This window comes from Apus apus, chromosome 11 (genome assembly GCF_020740795.1).
Source record: "Apus apus isolate bApuApu2 chromosome 11, bApuApu2.pri.cur, whole genome shotgun sequence".
NCBI classification, from domain to species: domain Eukaryota; kingdom Metazoa; phylum Chordata; class Aves; order Apodiformes; family Apodidae; genus Apus; species Apus apus.
The window spans coordinates 20,779,987-20,797,428 of NC_067292.1; the positions used below are offsets into that span (position 1 = coordinate 20,779,987).

At 51.2% G+C, this 17,442-nt stretch overlaps 1 protein-coding gene across 1 annotated transcript in view; it reads right to left on the reverse strand.

Annotated features, from left to right (window-relative positions):
* Positions 1-7,484: 7,484 nt before the first annotated feature.
* Positions 7,485-17,442, reverse strand: part of CNGB1 (cyclic nucleotide gated channel subunit beta 1) — a 29,042-nt gene continuing 19,084 nt past the window's right edge. The window contains exons 25-33 of the mRNA XM_051629813.1: positions 16,957-17,079; positions 15,540-15,681; positions 15,141-15,300; positions 14,547-14,644; positions 14,380-14,463; positions 13,849-13,967; positions 12,607-12,753; positions 11,912-12,107; positions 7,485-9,744 (exon numbers count right to left, since the gene is read on the reverse strand). Coding sequence (XP_051485773.1) covers positions 9,532-9,744; positions 11,912-12,107; positions 12,607-12,753; positions 13,849-13,967; positions 14,380-14,463; positions 14,547-14,644; positions 15,141-15,300; positions 15,540-15,681; positions 16,957-17,079 — 1,282 coding nt within the window. The 3' untranslated portion in view covers positions 7,485-9,531. The remainder of the gene's footprint in view (positions 9,745-11,911; positions 12,108-12,606; positions 12,754-13,848; positions 13,968-14,379; positions 14,464-14,546; positions 14,645-15,140; positions 15,301-15,539; positions 15,682-16,956; positions 17,080-17,442) is intronic.

Below are 17,442 nucleotides of genomic sequence, written 5' to 3' on the forward strand. Positions count from 1 at the left end.
CCCGCCCAAGTCATTAATGTTTCATGGCATTAACCAATACGGCTCCTGCTTCTAAAGCCCTTCTTAGAAAACAGGCTAAGAACAAGCACGAGGTTCTCCAGCCAAGGATCAAACCACCCCATCGGCCTGTGCTGGTTTGAGCAGACCCAGTGAGAGGGCAAACTGGTATGAAGGAAATTCCATCCAGGCCATTTAATCCAGCAAATAAAAATTAAGGTTGTTCTGGAAAGATGGCTGCATCCCAAGCAGGAGGTACTGGAGTTCCTGGTTTGACAGAAGCCCACTAAACATCCCCTTACATGTTGGGCATCCCAGGGACCTTCTGCTCAGGACCTTAGGTGCTTTCTACAATTTTTTTTTAATGAAAAAAAAATATATGAAGATAGAAGCTTCAGATGGGTAATTGGGATTTTTTTCAGAGTTTTGCTACTGCTGCTGCTCTTGTTCTCCTTGAAGCTGGGCCCATGTGGAGCCACTGAGCCCCTTGGCCTGCCTGGGTGACACTGGGACCAGGGTGTGCAAAGAAAGGGCTGGGCTTTCCTCCACACAGGCAAAAGTGGTGGACTGACCTCCTTTAAAAACACATCCTGTTGTAAGCAAACCTATTTCTTTTTAGTGCCCTCCGAAGAGGGTCTGACTTTGGCGAAGAAATGAAGCAAAATTAATTCTGAATGATTCAGGGAGCAGAGTTTTGGGGCTTATGTCAATGGCTGTGCCATGATGGGGGGGCTGGAGGGATGCAGGTCTCACTATTAATATCCATTTAGTTCAGGTTTGGGCACAGGCAGAGCAGCAAGAGCCTCTGCAGGGAAGGAGGCAATACCCCTGTAGTTGTAAAGTAAATGTACCCAGGTGAAGGAAAACACTGTGATGGGGGTAATGCCTGAGATGGGCTCAGCTGCACTCTGGCTGCAACGTGGGATGTGCACCAAACAAAGAGATGGATATGCAAACAGGGGTGGATATTCTCTGATGGAATGAAACAGCCCTCCCACTAACCAGCTTTGCCTGCTCCATACCAAGCTGCCTGCAAAATCCCCTTGGGAGTCTGGTGCTGCACAGGTACAGCCGTGCTGGTCCTGCCACCGCCAGGCCCTTGCTGCAGCCTGTAGATTTTAACGTGCCCTAGAGAAGTTCATTGGGAGCAGTCCAGCTTGTCCCACTGTGTCCCAGAGCCAGCATGTGTGGGATGCTGCAGCCCCACTGCTTGACAGCTGTGACACCAGGAGTCCTTCAGTGGGCTGGAAATGTTACCTTCCCGTGTGCATTATTAACACGCTTTATATATAATGGATGTTCCTGTTTGCACCATCACGGCTTCCCACTTCAGCAGGAAAAAGGCTGCTGAGGTCTCTCTAGTTTAACTTCTTGAAATGCATTTCCTGATTATTTCATTATCACCGACTGAGCTAGTACCGAATTTTTTTATTTTTTTTTTCCTTCTAAGGTGCAATTGAGATTGGTGAAGAAAACTGAGCTCAATTAATAGGAAGAGTCACCAAAGAGACCCATGAATCTATCTGACAACATTTTACAGGGGAAACTGTTCTTTCCTTTTTAAACTTTACACATAAACAGATGCACAACCACCACAGAACCTCTGGCTGTTTAAAAATTAAAGCATAATTTCTTCTTCCCAGGTTGGTGCTTCCAGGACAGTGTGTCTCAGCAGGACTGAAGGCTGCAAATCAAGGCTGTGTCCTCAAAGCAGCTTTTACACCCAGCCAGGGCTCTCTCCTTCATGGCCAAGCTGGCGGAAGCTGGGGAGACAATCAAAGGAAACTTGAAAATCCAGCCTCCTGCTAAGGTTTCGGGAAGGCAGAGCAGCACAGCACTGTTTTTCTTTTATCAAAGGAAAACTTTTACATTTACGCCCAATGAATATGAAGAGCCACACGCTCCAGCTCGGCCTCCTGTGCCCGGCACAGTGGGAACAGACCCACGCCTGTATTTTTATGCATATGCCTTAGAGAAGAGCTGGATGTGAAGGGTGAACCCGAGTCCTCTCTGCCAGGAGATCCCTTGAGCAGTCCCTCACAACTGGAAAAATGAGGAGACAGTAAAGAAAATCTGGCAGCGCAGGCAGGAGGAGCAGGCAGGAGGCTTTATACAGAGTGACACTGAATAACTGCCAGCTCTTTGCTTTTTAAAAATGCAATCTTGCAGAGTTTTTTGATCTATTTGGGGATCTTAGAGAGGTGTTGCATGAAAAAATGAGAGGGAGCTAGAAATATTACGAGGTAGGACCAAGGCATGGCCAAAAAGCTCAGCATCCCAGGTAAGGCAGGACCAGGGCTATTGGCTGTCTTCACTTTCAGCCCACCAGACTAAATCATGCTGCTTAGTTAACCTTTGGGAAACAGCAGCAGCAGAATTACAAGGCCTGTGTGCAAACATCTGGGCACGTTTTGCCACATGGCTCAAATCTGGAAGCATTTTGCTGGTTTTGCTCCCCAGCCTTGGCTTTTGACACAGTCTCTGCCCCGCTCACCCCCAACCCCACTCCACCGCTCTCACCTGCAGGTCTGGCCAGGTCAACCCTGGTCCTGGGCATATTTTTTTACATCCTCCTTTACGTGCCAGTGTCCACATGGTGCCTGTAGGTGGGCAGACTCCCCCCCCTGGATGCTGGCGCCGGGCAGGGATGCTCTCTGCTGCCTGCATCTCTCTCCTCTGGTGGCCCCTGGTGCTCCAGGCCTGCACCCACAGTTCCATCAGCACCCACAGCGTGTTCATGGTCTGGCAGGGCTGGGAAGGTGCCAGCTGTGGGTGCTGCCCCTGTGGAACCCCCCGAGACTCTGGGAGAGCGGTGGGCTGGTGTGGCTGAGCTGGCAGGGCCGATGCTGATGGCGGCTCTGGGGGTGGGATGCTCCACTGCGCTCTTCCAGGTGTGGTGACAAGCAGCTGGCACACTGGCACTGGGAAATCGTTGCCTTTTTGTCAACTCTGTCCCAGATTCAGGGGTCCCTGGGCAAAGTCCTCCTCTTCCCTTGTTAAGGACCATGGAATTCTTTTGTGATGATCATCCGTAAGCGTCCCCGGAGGATCCCAATGGCTCATGTGGCATGGGGTGCCAGGACCCCCAGGGATGCTCCAGCCTCCCCCGAGAGCCAAGGCAGAGGATGGCTTCCCACACCCAAAGTCACTTTTGTCACTGAATTTCTCAGCCCATGCAAACTTCTGGTGGCTTTGGCCCCTCTGTGACCAGTGACGGAGGGAGCATTGTCCCCTCTGCTCCCGTCTGCTGGTGCATTAAGAAAACAAGAGCCGATTAAAGCCCATCCTCTCCCCAGCACCATTGGTCCTGGGCAAATTGCTGACACCAACTATTTAGCCCCTCAGCAGCTGGAGGGACCTTCCTCCCCTGCAGCCACCCTGAGTTTGGAGTGTCTGAGGCCACACGGGTCTGCTGGGATGAGGAGCAGCTGCAGCCACAAGAAAGGGGGCCATGGCTCAGGGGCTGGGCTGGATTTAAGGAAAGGGGCAAGGGAAGGGAAAAGGGAAGAGAAGGGAAAAGGGAAAGGAAAAGAAAAGGGAAGGGACAGGATTTGGGAAAAGCATTCCTGCATGCCTGCACCACTCCATCAATTCCCACCGGCCCCTGTAGCCCCAAAACCTCTCCTGTTTCTTGAGGCAGGTGAGCTGGAAAGGCCCATTTTACTCCCATTAACCTCAACCTGCTGCCAGCGCTTTCTAGAAGGTGGCCAAGAACAGTAAAACCAGAAGATTTGCAAAATAAACAGGGATCAAAAGCAGAGGCCTCAGCTCCTGCTCTGGAGGGCCCTTGCCAAGACACACAGATCCTATCAGGCTAATTTACAAAAGGAAAACCGCCCTAATTAGTGCTCAGGAAAACGCTTTAATGAGAAACACGTTCGTGAAAAAAGCGAGAGCGCCACGAGGTCAAATCGTTCCTAAGCGCCGGAAAAGCAGGAAGCGGGGCAGAGCCCAGCTCTGGCTGCCCAGGCTGATTTCTCACTTTTAAAAAGAATTATTTCAGGTTATCAGTGAGAAATTTCTCCAGCCCAGCGCCAGGACAGAGCCCTGCACCCCGGCAGCTCGCCCCGGGCAGCGATAGCCAGCCCCGCCAAGCCCCTGCCCCGCTTCTCGGGGCCGGGCGCTGGTTTCCCGGCTGGAGGAGCCCCCGGAGGAGGAGGCAGCGAAGGACGCAGCGCCGGTGTCGGCGGCAGCGGTGACGGCTGCGGGTCGCCATGGCAGCGGGGGGATTTGCACGGGATATTGGTATTTCTGCGGCACAAAAGAGCCTCTTATCTAAGGAGTGAGCAGGTTGGTTGGTCCTCATTCCTCCAGTCATCGCGAAGACAGATGCACACCCTGGGGTGAATTCGGATCAGCCACAGCGTGTCCCACGGGCCGGGAGGCTCCGGGACGCAAAAGGATGCTGGGACGGGTGCTGCAGGAAGGATCCAGCCCAGGCTTCCCAGGAGCTGGGACTGTCCCGGGGAGCTCAAACGTGCAGCGTGAGCATCTGCAGAAGGTGCACAGCACGTTGGGACGTGCCATCCCCTGCATGTCACAGCCCAGAGCTGCCAGGGATGTCCCCTGGCCACCCCATAGCATCCCCACAACCTGGTTTATCTCACTTCTCCAGTTGTTCATATCTCCCCCAAAAATTCCTTCCAATCAATAAAAGAAAACAGTTTCTAGACTTTAACTGTTTGACTTCCAGCTCTTCTTATGCACCAGGCAGCTCCCAAAAGCAGAAGAAAAAAAAAAATTAATGCATGAAATCATGTAGGTATTAATGGCTAGAGAGCAGCCCTGAGGAAAAGGACTTGGGGGTGGTAGTGGATGAGAAGCTGGACATGAGCTGCCAGTGTGTGCTGGAGCCCAGAGGGGCAACCGTGTCCTGGGCTGCATCAAAAGAAGTGTGGCCAGCAGGGCCAGGGAGGGGATTCTGCCCCTCTGCTCTGCTCTGGTGAGACCCTAGCTGGAGAACTGGGGCCAGTTCTGGTGCCCTCAGCACAAGAAAGATATAGACCCATGGGACAGGGTCCAGAGAAGGGCCACCAGGATGATCCAAGGGCTGGAGCAGCTCTGCTATGAAGACAGGCTGAGAAAGCTGTGGCTGTTCAGCCTGGAGAAGAGACGGCTCTGGGGAGACTTTATAGCACCTTCCACTACCTTAGAGTACCTTCCAGGGAATACAGAAAATCTGGGGAGGGGCTTTTCATCAGAGAATATAGTGATAGGACAAGGGGTAATGATTTCAAACTGAGAGAGGGGAGATTTAGGTGAGATATTAGGAAGAAATTCTTCACTCTAAGGGTGGTAAGGAACTGGAATGGGTTGCCCAGGGAGGTTGTTGATGTCCCATCCCTGGAGGTTTTTAAGATCAGGTTGGACGAGGTTTTGTGCAACCTGATCTAGTGGTGGGGTTCTCTGCTCATGGCAGGGGGTTGGAACTTGATGATCGTTAAGGTCCCTTCCAATGTTAATTCTATGACTCTATCCAGGCTTTACTTCTCCAGATGACTTGGACCCAAGTGACTGGATATTGCTCAGATCTCCGGAGGGTATGAACCAAAGTCGGAAAGTTTCATTCTAAAATAAGAACGGGTAACTGAGGAATGAGTGAGAAAAGGAAAAAAATGTTCCCCAGCCCCAGATGAGGCAGTGCTGTTAATAATCACTGCTGTGGGCAAGATGCTGTGTGCTTCTGTGTCACCCCTTCCCAAATGGTCTGGCTGGTTTTTTTCTGTGTTACCTCCAGTGGGGGTGTTACTGCTTGTAAAAGGAGCTGTGTGCTCAGGGCAGAGAAAACCAGGCTCGTATTAGCTCCATTTTAGAGGAAGGCAAGAGGGAGTAATGGGATTTAATTGCAACTCGAAGGAGATCTACGCAACGGAAAAATAAATATAGGCAGAAAAAGTGGTTTACAGACTGTTCCTAGAATTAGAAGCATGTCTTGCAGGTTAAGATCTCCAGAATTCAAGGTTAAAGTGCTAATTTTATTTCAATCTTTCTAATTAAACACCATTTAATTGGGCTTTCCATTTATCCTGCAATTTCTTTCTAGACCTGACTTTAATCCCCAAACCTGCTTATTCGTTGTTACTTTCATTATAACCTTGTCAGCGATTAACCTGCAATTGCACTTAATCTTTTTAAAAGATTGCTCTGCCTATAAATACAGATAACCTACCTGCCCTGTTTCCATCGAGAGGGAAACAACTTCCCCTACAGATATTATTTCTTTTGTAAGTTGATTTTTTTTTTTTTAACTGGGGACATTTGTCTTCTCTAATTTCATAGAGAACGTTAAATCAGCATTACTTTTGTGAAAGAGGTAACAGCACAGGCCACAAGGAGTATGAACACCCCTCCAGTATACAAAGTGTATACATATGTCTCTATTAAAATGATGTATATCTATCTATTAAAAAGTATATATATGTGTATAACTATATTTAAACCACATATATTGTCTCCAGTAAACATGCTGCTTGTGTTGGTGAGTCAAAACCTAACATTCATACAGACCCCTCCAAAGCAAGCTCTGCTTCTTCCTTCAACAGTTACCTGTTCTACTTACTCAAACGCAGCCACAGCTAAAATACCATGGCAAGCAAACCTGGCTACTATGTCTCTGGACCTCTGTGAAATCTGTTACTCAGAAATACAAGCCAGGAGAAGAACTGCAATGCAGAACTTCCTGGGCTGGCAACAAGCAGCTGTCCAGTGAGTTCCCCCAAACACTGCATTAATATTCATGGAGGGTTCGTATCGGATCGATCTGACACTTAAGGACATCAAAGCAGAGTGAGCGAAACTAATGAGAAATGCAGTGGAGGGACATGGAGCATTACCAAATCCATCAGGAACACCACAAGGGCAGGGGAAGGACAGTTGACAAGTGCAGGCTGCAAGAGATTTAACAGGGCCCAGTACAAATGCAGCCAAACTGGGCTGTGAATGGCATTCCAAAATTCAGCAGAAAGCCCGTTTATGACAACTCCCAAATGAAGAGGCACCAAACGAGGTGCCCAGCTTCAGAGCCTGCCCATCCCTTCAGCCATTCCTGCTCAGCCCACAGATGGACCTCAACTCACCACCCCACTGCTAAGCCCAGTCCTACCTTGACCTGAATTTTTCCCTGGAGAATAATCTCTCTGCAGAACTAAAGCTGTAAACAGATAAGTGAGGAGGAGAACTTCAGATCTTCCAGCAGTTTCAGAATGACCAGTGATGTGTCCACCACCAGCTAATGCTGCCTGTCGAAATGAAGATCTTCTCCAAGTGTTTGCCGTTTAAGAAAGTTTTTTTCCCCTCCTTCTGGAAGGATTAAAAAACACAACAATTCTATTACCAGTATTAGGTGACCTCTGAGCCTCTAAAAAGTTTATTGGAAAAATCTGTGGGGACTTTACTGGACCCAGTAGTGCAGCAAAGAGCAGAAAGATGGAAACCAATGGCAATTTTGAAATAAAGCCACAGCAAAGGAAGAGTAATCTGTGTGTTCTTTATTGTAGCTACAGGGAATCATGAAAGCCATTACAGCCCACTATTTATTTAAAGGCTTTTTCTAAACCATATCACATTGCAGCAGCAAATCAGAGCCCCAGTTTGACTTCTGCACATTTCCTGGTTTGATTGTATAAATATTTATAGAGTGAAAAAAAAAATACCTTGTGCTTCCCACTGAAAACCTTCTGCCCAGCCCAGAACCACTTGGAATGACTGACGACAAGAAATATTTAGGGTGGTTTGGGGAAGAGTCCAGGTTTTCCCCTGCAGTGTAAAGGGCAGTGGTGCCTTCAGAGCCTCCTGTGATATATTGGAGCTCATGACATTTGTTTAGAAGAAGTCAAGCCATCATTAATTAATATGAACACACACTCTGTTTTTTTTGCCACAGAAATCCACCTATTTTGCAAAAGAGGGGAAAACATGCAAGCCAACAAAAGGCCCTGGGAGTGGGGGGGCGTGGGGATCAGCCTCAGGCTGCTGGTGGGAAGAGGGATCACCCATGTCTGGGTGCTGGCCCCATGAAACCCACAGTGCTGCTCACAGCTTCTGCTGAACACCCAGAAAGTCCCTCGGCACTGGTGCAGGGGCTGCTCCTTGTGGCAGAACCTCTCCCAGCTTTTCCTCTGTGGCTCCTCTTGGTGGTGCCAGGGAGACCTGGCCAGCTGAGACCCTGGGAAAGGCCCACATGGTCTCCCCTGGCACCTCTGGCCACCCCTCGGCTCACCAGCAGCTCGCTCTGGTTGGCAATGGGTTTGAGGACTCATGGCATCCCAGACTGGTTTGGGTTGGACAGGACCTTAAAGATCATCCCATCCCAACCGCCTGCAGAGGCAGGGACACCTCCCACTAGACCAGGTGGACTGGAAGACTGGAGACCTCAAGCCATCAGCTGGGTGTGCTGGGTGCTAACTGGGTGCTCACCTTCCCACCCAGCACCCGGTCCCTGCATGGCTGGAGACCACCTGCACAAGTGCCTTGTTGCAGCAATGAGCAACACCAAAGTAGCTTCTCCATGGGAAACGTGGCCAGGAACACACAAAGTGACTGCAAGGGGCTGGGAATTGGCTGCTGGAAATGTGGCAGATCACTGAGGTGCAGCAATGAACACTTGTTTGGGTGCTCCAGGCTCTGGCCTGACCCTGGATGCTGGCTGGGAGAGGAGAGCACTCACTGCACTTCTCTTTCTCATCCCAGCTGGAAACCAACACAGCTTCTCCCATCCTGCACTTGGTTTACTCCTCTGGCAGCACCAGGCTGGTGCACCCATGGAAACCTAGAGCTGGAAGTGATCTCCAGGAACATCTCTTCCAGGATTGTGCTTCTCCATCCATGAAAGATGCTCAGCAAATCTCTCCATAGCATCACCAGCGATGGAGAGCCCACCACATCCCTGGAGTGGCCAGCTGGCAGGAACTCCTCTTCCCAGCAGCCAACCCAAGGTGGTCTTGGCACCACGCAGGGACCTTCAAGCATCTTGCAGTCCATGCACACCAGGATGGACCTCAGCCTTCTCAGGACAGTGTGATCTGGTCCGTGCTCAGCTTGTGAGCATAGTCCACATCCTTTCTCCATGAATCACTCTCCAGCTGCCAACAACCTTGAGTCCGACAGAGAAACCTTGTTTTTTTTTCCCTTTTTTTTTCAGGCCAAGAGGTGATTCAGCTGTCAGAGGTGAATAACTCTTCATGCTTTATCTGAAAACTCAGTAATGCCCCAGAGCCATAAAAAGTAATTTCTTCAGGCTTCCTGCTCTGGCTGGCTGCATTTGGAAGCAAGAGACCTGGCCTGAGATTTACTGGGAATATTAATGAATTATTAATGCTCCCTATAAATAGATCTTCAGAGTGTGGAAACCTTGCGTGGTCTGGGTCATGCAGCAGAGGGTTTTATCAGCAGTGGGTGAAGGTCTAGGCAGCAAAGAGGGGCAGATCCCACCCGCAGGACAGAGCACAGCCCCACAGGCCTGCTTGGAAATTGTTAATGAGAAAAAGCTTCTACGCCAGGTACTCTCCTACTCCTGCCCCAGAACCTGCTTGGTTTTCATATCTCTTCTTTTGCTTCTTCTACCTCTGAGATCTCAGCAGCAAGGACTTCCTCCTTCTCTCCTGCTGTAGGAATCACACGAATGGTGACTAAATTATCTGATGATTTTGAGAATAGTTCTTCTCCCAAGGGGGCGGGTGCTTTTTGGCAGGCGACAGGTGATCTCCGGTGCACTGGTGATTGTGGTGGGATTGGACTGGAGCTGGAATCCTGCCATCAAAAACAAACCAAAGAGTCAAAAATCAGCCTTCACAGAGCCTTGTCCTCCATTCACAACTGCAGTGTCTGCACTGGGCAAAGCCAAGCAGGTGTCTGGTGGAGTTTCTGAACATCATGGGGATGTTGGGCTGGTGCAAAGACACCTTGATCGGTTGGCGCCTGGATTATTCCTGGCACATCTCAAGCGAAGGACCTGGAGATTACTGCAGTGCTAACACCTCCTGCACTGACTCATGTTTTGTTTCTGAAGCAGCTGGAGGGGTTAATCTTGGAGAGGAGAAGACTGAGGGGGTATCTAATGAATGTCTATCAATACATGAGGGCAGCAAGAAGGCAGGGACAACCTCTTGTCACTTGTGCCCTGTGATAGAACGAGGGGCAATGGATTCAAACAGGAGCCCAGAATATTCCACCTCAACATGAGGAAGAACTTCTTTCCTGTGAGGGAGACAGAGCCCTGGGACAGGCTGCCCAGAGAGGTGGTGGAGTCTCCTTCTCTGGAGACTTTCCAGACCTTTCTGGATGCCTTTCTGAGTGATCTGCCCTGGTTTTGGTCCTGCTCTGGCAGGGGGGTTGGACTTGATCTTTATAGAGGTCCCCAAAACATTCTGTGATTCTGTGAAAAGTGGTGTTGTGAGGGAGCAGACCCTGAATGGCCTGTCCTAAAGCCTCCCTTAGAGAGGACCCTCAGCAACGTCACCTGTGGACATGCCATGGGGAAGGTGTCCTGCTCAGGGCATCCTGCTCACCCCACTGTGGGGCTGGCTCCCGATACGTGCACCCTCTGGGACTTGTTGCTCATGGGTGGAGCATGCAGTGGCACTGTCTTTAAGTGCTTGTTAATTAGCATGAAGCACCTCACTGTGTGAAGCCTCACCATGCTGTTGTGCAGGACTGCAGAGCCAAAGCTCCTATTGGCCTCTCCCTGAGTATTTACCCAGGCTCAAGGCCACCACACTCCCTATCAGTTGCTCTTTTGCCTCCCTCAACATGCCCAGATGGGACGGCCTGCAAAACTGCCTGCTGGGAAGAGTATCAACAAGGTCTGCATAGAGATAAGACCTTTTTTATGAGTTCAACAGACACACTTGGAAGGAAAGTAAAAAAATTAAAAGAGCAGGGCCATTTTCTTCCTGGGCTGGAGCAGGTTGGATCTAGATGAGCATTAAGGTCCCTTTCAACCCAAACCAGTCTGGGATTCTGTGATTCTGTTTCATGACAATAAGCAAGGGTGATGTCCCTGCCAGTCCTGCCAGGTTGGCAGGACAGTGTACCTGCTGCTGGGGGCCTTGGCCAACCCCTCTGGGAAAGCTTTGCAGATGTTGACTGGACCGTGGATGCTGGACACCAGCATCACCCTCTGAATCCACCAGCACATCCATTAATCCCTAGTGCCTCTGGCACAGAAGAGATGGTTGTGGCTATAAGCCTAGCTAGGAACTGGACTCAGGCTTGGCACAGCCATGCAAAAAGTCAATGTCTTCCCTTTTGTGCTGCCAAAATTGGCACTGGGGAGGGGACACCTCAAATCCTGGGGTCAGTTCTGGGCCCCTCACAGCAAGAAGGACATGGAGGGGCTGAAGCATGTCCAGAGAAGGGCAAAGGAGCTGGGGAAGGGTCTGGAGCACAAGTCTGAGCAGGAGCAGCTGAGGGAGCTGGGGGTGTCCAACTTGGAGAAAAGGAAGCTGAGGGGAGACCTTCAGGATGAGAGGAAATTGCCTCAGGTTGTGCCAGGGGAGGTTTAGATTGGATATCGGGAACAATTTATTCCCCAAAGGGTTGTCAGGCCCTGGCCCAGGCTGCCCAGGGCAGTGGTGGAGTGCCCATCCCTGGAGGTGTTTCAGAGCTGTGTAGATGTGGAGCTGAGGGACACGGGTTAGTGGTGGCCTTGGCAGTGTCAGGTCAACAGCTGGACTTGATGATCTTAAAGGTCTTTTCCAACCAGAACAATTCTGTGATTCTGTGAAAATAAACCCCTGTGGGACAATGACATTCTCCCAAGACCATGCGGAAGATGATGGACCACCTCTTCACATTCATCCATGTTACCTCTGACCTCGATGACCTGACCTCACTCCTTTGTGGCACCTCAACCGTAATTTGGGGGCAGCAGCAACCCGGCACCCAAAGGAGCAAACTGCCCCTGTCCGAGGCTGACCTGTGCCACCTGCATTGCCTTCAGCTCCTTCAGCCTCCAGCGGAGCTGGGCCAGAGGTCTTCTGCCCCCCATCCTCCCCGTGGCAGCCAGGGCAGCCTGGAAGAGCTTCGGGGTGTCAGGTTTTGGGGGGATGATCAGCACATCTCCGGGTGCTGCCTTCTCCTCTTTGGGTTTATTGGTGGTTTTCAGCATTTTCCTACAGCAAGGAAAAGGAGAGAGAGCTTCAGTCTGGGCTTATGTTCTCTTAGCTGGGTTTTAGGATGCAGAAATATCAGACTTTAAAAGGACAGGGATTTTTCACACGTTATGAAGGACAGAAAAAGAAATCTAAGTAACACTAAAAACTAAAGTGACTATTTCAGTACATTTTGAAACAAATGCACTTCAGCCATGATTTTTAGCAGTGGAACTTTGTGTCAGGGCTGGGCTGGCCCTGGCCCCCCCAGCCTCCCCTGGCCCCTCAGCAGCTCCAGCCCAGCTCCCCTCCAGGAACGTGTACCCAACCCCTGGTGCCTGCGGGTAGATTTTTCCCAGGCCTTCGTGCAGAGAGAAAGTAGTGGTTGGATGTGATGACCTTGAAGGTCTTTTCCAAGCAGAATGATACTGTGATACTATGAAATCTCCCCCGCAACCTTGAAACCTCTGCTCTTTTTTGATAACCCCACAGACTGGAAAGCATCAGGACCATCACGCACTTGGCCTTTTTACGCAGCAGCTTCTGAGACTCTGGATAATGCACCAAAATCTCATTCAGGTCCTTCTTATCCAAAATGAAGAGGTTGGCGAAGCCGTGAGCGATGACATTGGCTGTGCGGCGATTCCCCCCTCCTGCTGCCAGCAAGCTGAGGAGGACAGGGTGAGATGTTAACGTGGCCACCAACAGGCTCCACACAACACCTGTCATTGAAAATCTCCCAATTTCCCATCGTGTCCCACTTCTTGAGGACTCAGAGTTCAACTCCCATCCCCCTCCAATGACATTTCCCAAGCCAAATTTTTGCTGGGAAGGGTTGGCATGGAGCACTGCCTAAAAAATTAGGTGCCTGTTTGAAGGTTTAAATATTGCATTTGACACCCCTCTAGTGTCCGCTGGGTGTAGAGAGGCAAACTGTCACCATGTCACAAATTGGCACAGGACTTCACCTGCCTGTTACATGGGCAGGTTAAAGGCTGGGAGCTGGTTCAGTGAAACATCTTCTACATTTCCCTCCATATACCACTGTTCACTGCCACCAGCTGCTCTCAGCAGCAGCCCTTTGCATGTGGCCTAGCAGGTCCCTGCAGCCATTATGTTCTGTACCTGCTGCTCTGCAATTCACACCTTGACTTGGGAGATTTAAGGTGCAACGGAGCCAGCTCAGAGCCAGGCTGTGTCCCCAGAACCTCCCCATTTTCTCCAGATTTCACTTTCTTGCTCCACCTTTCCAGCCCTGGGTTTCCCTGTCCTGCCCCTCGTAGCTCAGAGCCATGAGGGTGCAGCCTTGGGAATGAGCAGGGAGTGGTGCCCACTCTCCATGCATCTTGCCAGGTGCCCAAATGGGTCATAAAATGGGCCTGGTGGGGCCCAGGAAGGAACAGGGCTTGGCAGCAGAGGAGTGGGGTTGTTTGTTCCTGTTGACTTCAGGCAATGCCAAAAATCAGGGGGGAAACCTGAAAAAGAGGAGGGAGAGGAGCTGATCGAGGATGGGGAACAAGCCAAGCCTTGGTTGCTGTGTTTGTGTCCACAGGAGGAAGCTGCTGGCCAGGCAGCAAACAGCACCGCGACAAAAAAAACCAAACACCACAACAAAAAGAGCTGAAAAGCTCAAAAAAAAAAAAAAAAAAAAAAAAAAAGGCTGTAATTTATGTAGCAGATGCTGCCAGTCATCAGGATAAATCAGGGTGTTGCTGGTCCTCCACGCCCAAGTGCCTTCATCTCTATCACCGTGACTCCTCACCTTATTTCTCCAAACACGGATCCAGGTTTCAGGGTCACGAGCACGGTTGTGCTGTCGGGTCCTCCCAGCACCTGCACTTGTCCTGCCTGGATGATGTACATCTCACGACCAATTTCTCCCTGCAGGGAAGACGGGGCTGTGGGAGGCGCCCAGAAACAGGGCAACCTTAGAGATCCCCCAGCCTGTGTCCTGTTGGGAACCCCACCGACCACACTACCCTCTCAAAGCTCTTGCAGCACTTTGTCCTGGTGGTGCTCACTCCCTTGCATCCTCCTATAAGCAGCCCAAGGTCTCCTCCCACTTGTCAGGGTCCACCTGTCCCTCCTGCTGTTCATAACTGCAGCAGGAGAGGTCAGTCTCTGCACAAGATCAGCTGCAACCCAGGGTCTTGCTCTGAATTCCCTCCCTGTGAAGTAGCTGGATGCCACGGTGATGGGCAGGCCTGGCTCTCCCTGCTCTGCCTTGCTCCTGGTGCCCTGCACAGCCTGGCCGTGACACTGGGGGCTAGAGGGCACCTGAGCACCTCCTTACCTTCTTACACACATAGTCATTAGGCAGGTAGACCACTGATTTGAGCCGCTTCAGCATGTCAAAGATCATCTGCCGGTCACAGCCCTGAGCCAAAAGAGACCCAAGAGAGCCATGAGTCCATGCCAGTGGTCAAGCCCCACCAGCTTTGACCAAGCTAATGATGGTACCTGGAAGAGGGCCACTTTGCTCACAATGTTGTAGTTCACCTCAATGGCGATGTCCAGTCTCATTTTGTCTGGCAGCTGCACCAGCAGCTCCGACTCATCTGGGAGAGAAAGCAGAAAACTGGCAGTTTCCAGCAGTTGTGTCCTTGGCATGGCAGGGGGGAAAGCAGCCCTCCTTTTGGTGGCAGAGGGCAGGAGGCTCCATCCCTGGAAGTGTTCGAGGGCAGGTTGGAGGGGGCTTGGAGCAACCTGGTCTAGTGGGAGGTGTCCCTGCCCGTGCAGGGGATCTAGATGATCTTCAAGGTCTCTTCCAACCCAAACCATTCTATGATTCTGTGATTTCCTGGTGGGGTGAGCTGGTGGCTTTGCCATTGGACATGCTCTGGGACAGCAGATGGGAGGCTGGGCTCCATGTGCTGGGTCACCATGGTGCTGCAGCCCAATGCCAGCTTAAACACTCTATCAGTGGGCCAACAAGCCCATGTAGCACAGAGGAAAAAAAAACCCACCCCCACCCCCCAAAACTAGAGTGCTATGACAGCAACACTGCAGCTCTGCCAGGCAGGCACAGTCACATGCACTGCTCCTTGAGCTCACCTAGCATGCCTTGCGAGTGCCACGTGTACTCGTACCACGTTTTCACCCGGTTCTGAACGGTTTTGGGGATTCTGTAGAAGTTCATGTATTTAATGGTACTGTCCATGCAGCTCCTGTAGTATGTTTGCCCTGCAGTCGCAGCACCCACCACATCTCTCATCTGAATGGGAGGAAGGGGTGGAAGAGATGGTTCAATTGCTGTCACTTACCCATCATGCAGGTTCAGCAGTCCAGGGCACATATGCTGAGTGCTAACAGCACCTGCAAGTCCTTTTTGTCTTCCACCACGCCTGAGCAGGTGGTTGCATGGGAAAACCAAACCCAGAGATACAAACCTGTGGACCAACCCCACCAAAACCTCCCCCACCTGAGGCGGAACTCCCTGGGAGCCCCACTCACCTGCCCTATCATGACGGAGAACGCAAAGACACCCGTGAAGTAGTTCAGCAGCTGGAAGATGATTTCAAACAGTGTCTTGGGGTCCGGCAGGCCCCCAATGGTGATAAGGGTTTTGACTGCCCAGTAGTAGCAGCGGATGTAGCTGGGAGGAAAAGAGGAGGCAGCTTTGAAGACCTTTCCAGCCTGAAGGCCTGTTCTGCCCCTTGATATCGAGCTCACATCCTCTGGCCATGGCAAGCCAGAGCCTGCTGGGAGTAATTATGGGTGACAAAGGGGAAATGAAGGGGCTGTAGACTCCCCATCATACTTGTAGGTGCTTCTGGAGGTGCTCCAGGGGCAGGGGAATGTGGGGACCCCCCACAAACCTCTGCAGGGGATGCTCAGCTGCTCTGGCTACTCCCATTTTTTGCTTCTTTTCAGCCCCACTGCTACAAACCAGCACTGTATTTTCCACAACATTTAAATTTTTAGAAATAGTCAGGGGGAAAAAGGGGGTTTGTGAGCAAATTGTTGGCAGGGGGCTTGGGAGATATCAAAGGAATTCTTCAGGCACTGGTTTTGGGCACTCCCTTGGGTGTTACAATTACACTGAGAGACGCAGACGTGCAAAATAACTACAGAGCAGGAACAACAAGGTGGGAAGCTGAGGGCTAGGGGGGAAGGCAACACCCCCACTGAGGCTGCCTGGGTTGTAGCCGCTTGTCCCGACTGACACCTCACAGAAAGGATTTAATGCCCAGGACTTTTTCAGGAAACTCCAATTTACTACATGGAGCTAAATTAGGGAAGTTTTCCTCAGGATTTTCTCTTGCCTGTGCTGCAGAACTCTCAGCTGTGGGCATTTTACCTGTCGCAGTTCTCAAGCTTGTCCCCCTGGGGCACCCATCACCCACAGCACAAGGAACACTTCACAGTGACCATTAATGCCACAGAAAGGGGACAGGGTGGCCACTGTCCCTGGCAATGAGGGTGTTGGGCTGGTCCAAGGGCCTGACACACACCCAGGACCTGATTTAGTGATGCTGCGCATTGAGCCCTTAGGTCCAAGGCACAGTCCATGTCCAAGCACAGCTCCAAGCCTCCATTCCAACCTTACAGCAAATCAACGTGAACAGAAACAGGCCCCACACCACCATCCTGCTCAGCCATGTTTCCCAGCACCAGACTCACAGGTTTTCAGCCTCTTCAACCAGCCATTTCCCTCCATCACAGCCCAGCTGCAGCCTCCTCATCTTGCATTTCATCTGCACAACCCATCCTTCCTGTCCCAAACATTTTCTCTGGCTCTTCATCTCCTGACACTCCCAACCTTTTGCTTCAGAGGTTTTGATGAACCCAGTGGCATCCTAACCCCTTCCTTCTTGCTCCAGCTGAACAGCAAGCTGTGCTACGTGAGCACCCAAGCTCTAGCTTGTACCTGTTTCCTTCCCCATCGTAGACCCAGGTGGTAGAGCCCAGTCCTTCATAGGCTGATGCCCAGTAGTAGAGGCAGGAGTTCACATGCAGGCTGTACAGCAAGTAGGCAGTGGTGCGAATCACCCTGCAAAAAAAGAGGGGAGACCCTCTGGTGGTATTTGCTGGGAGAAACATGCCAGAACCCCCCAGCATCACAGTGAGCTTTGAGCAGCCTGGTTCAGTGGGAGGTTTCCCTGCCCGTGGCAGAAGGTTGGAACTAGATGATCTTTAAGGCCCTTTCCAACTCAAGCCAGTCTGAGATGATCAGCCAAGCGCTGACCACGTGGGACTCACAGAGCACCCAATGTGTGGCCCCACTGATCCCTCCCAAAGCTCCACAAGTGCCAGAGAAAGCAGCTTATCTGCTGGTGGCTTCTCTTCACCACCAGCACCCCTGTCCCCACAGGCTCAGGGGGAGGTGATCCAACCCACACTGGCTCCAGGACCC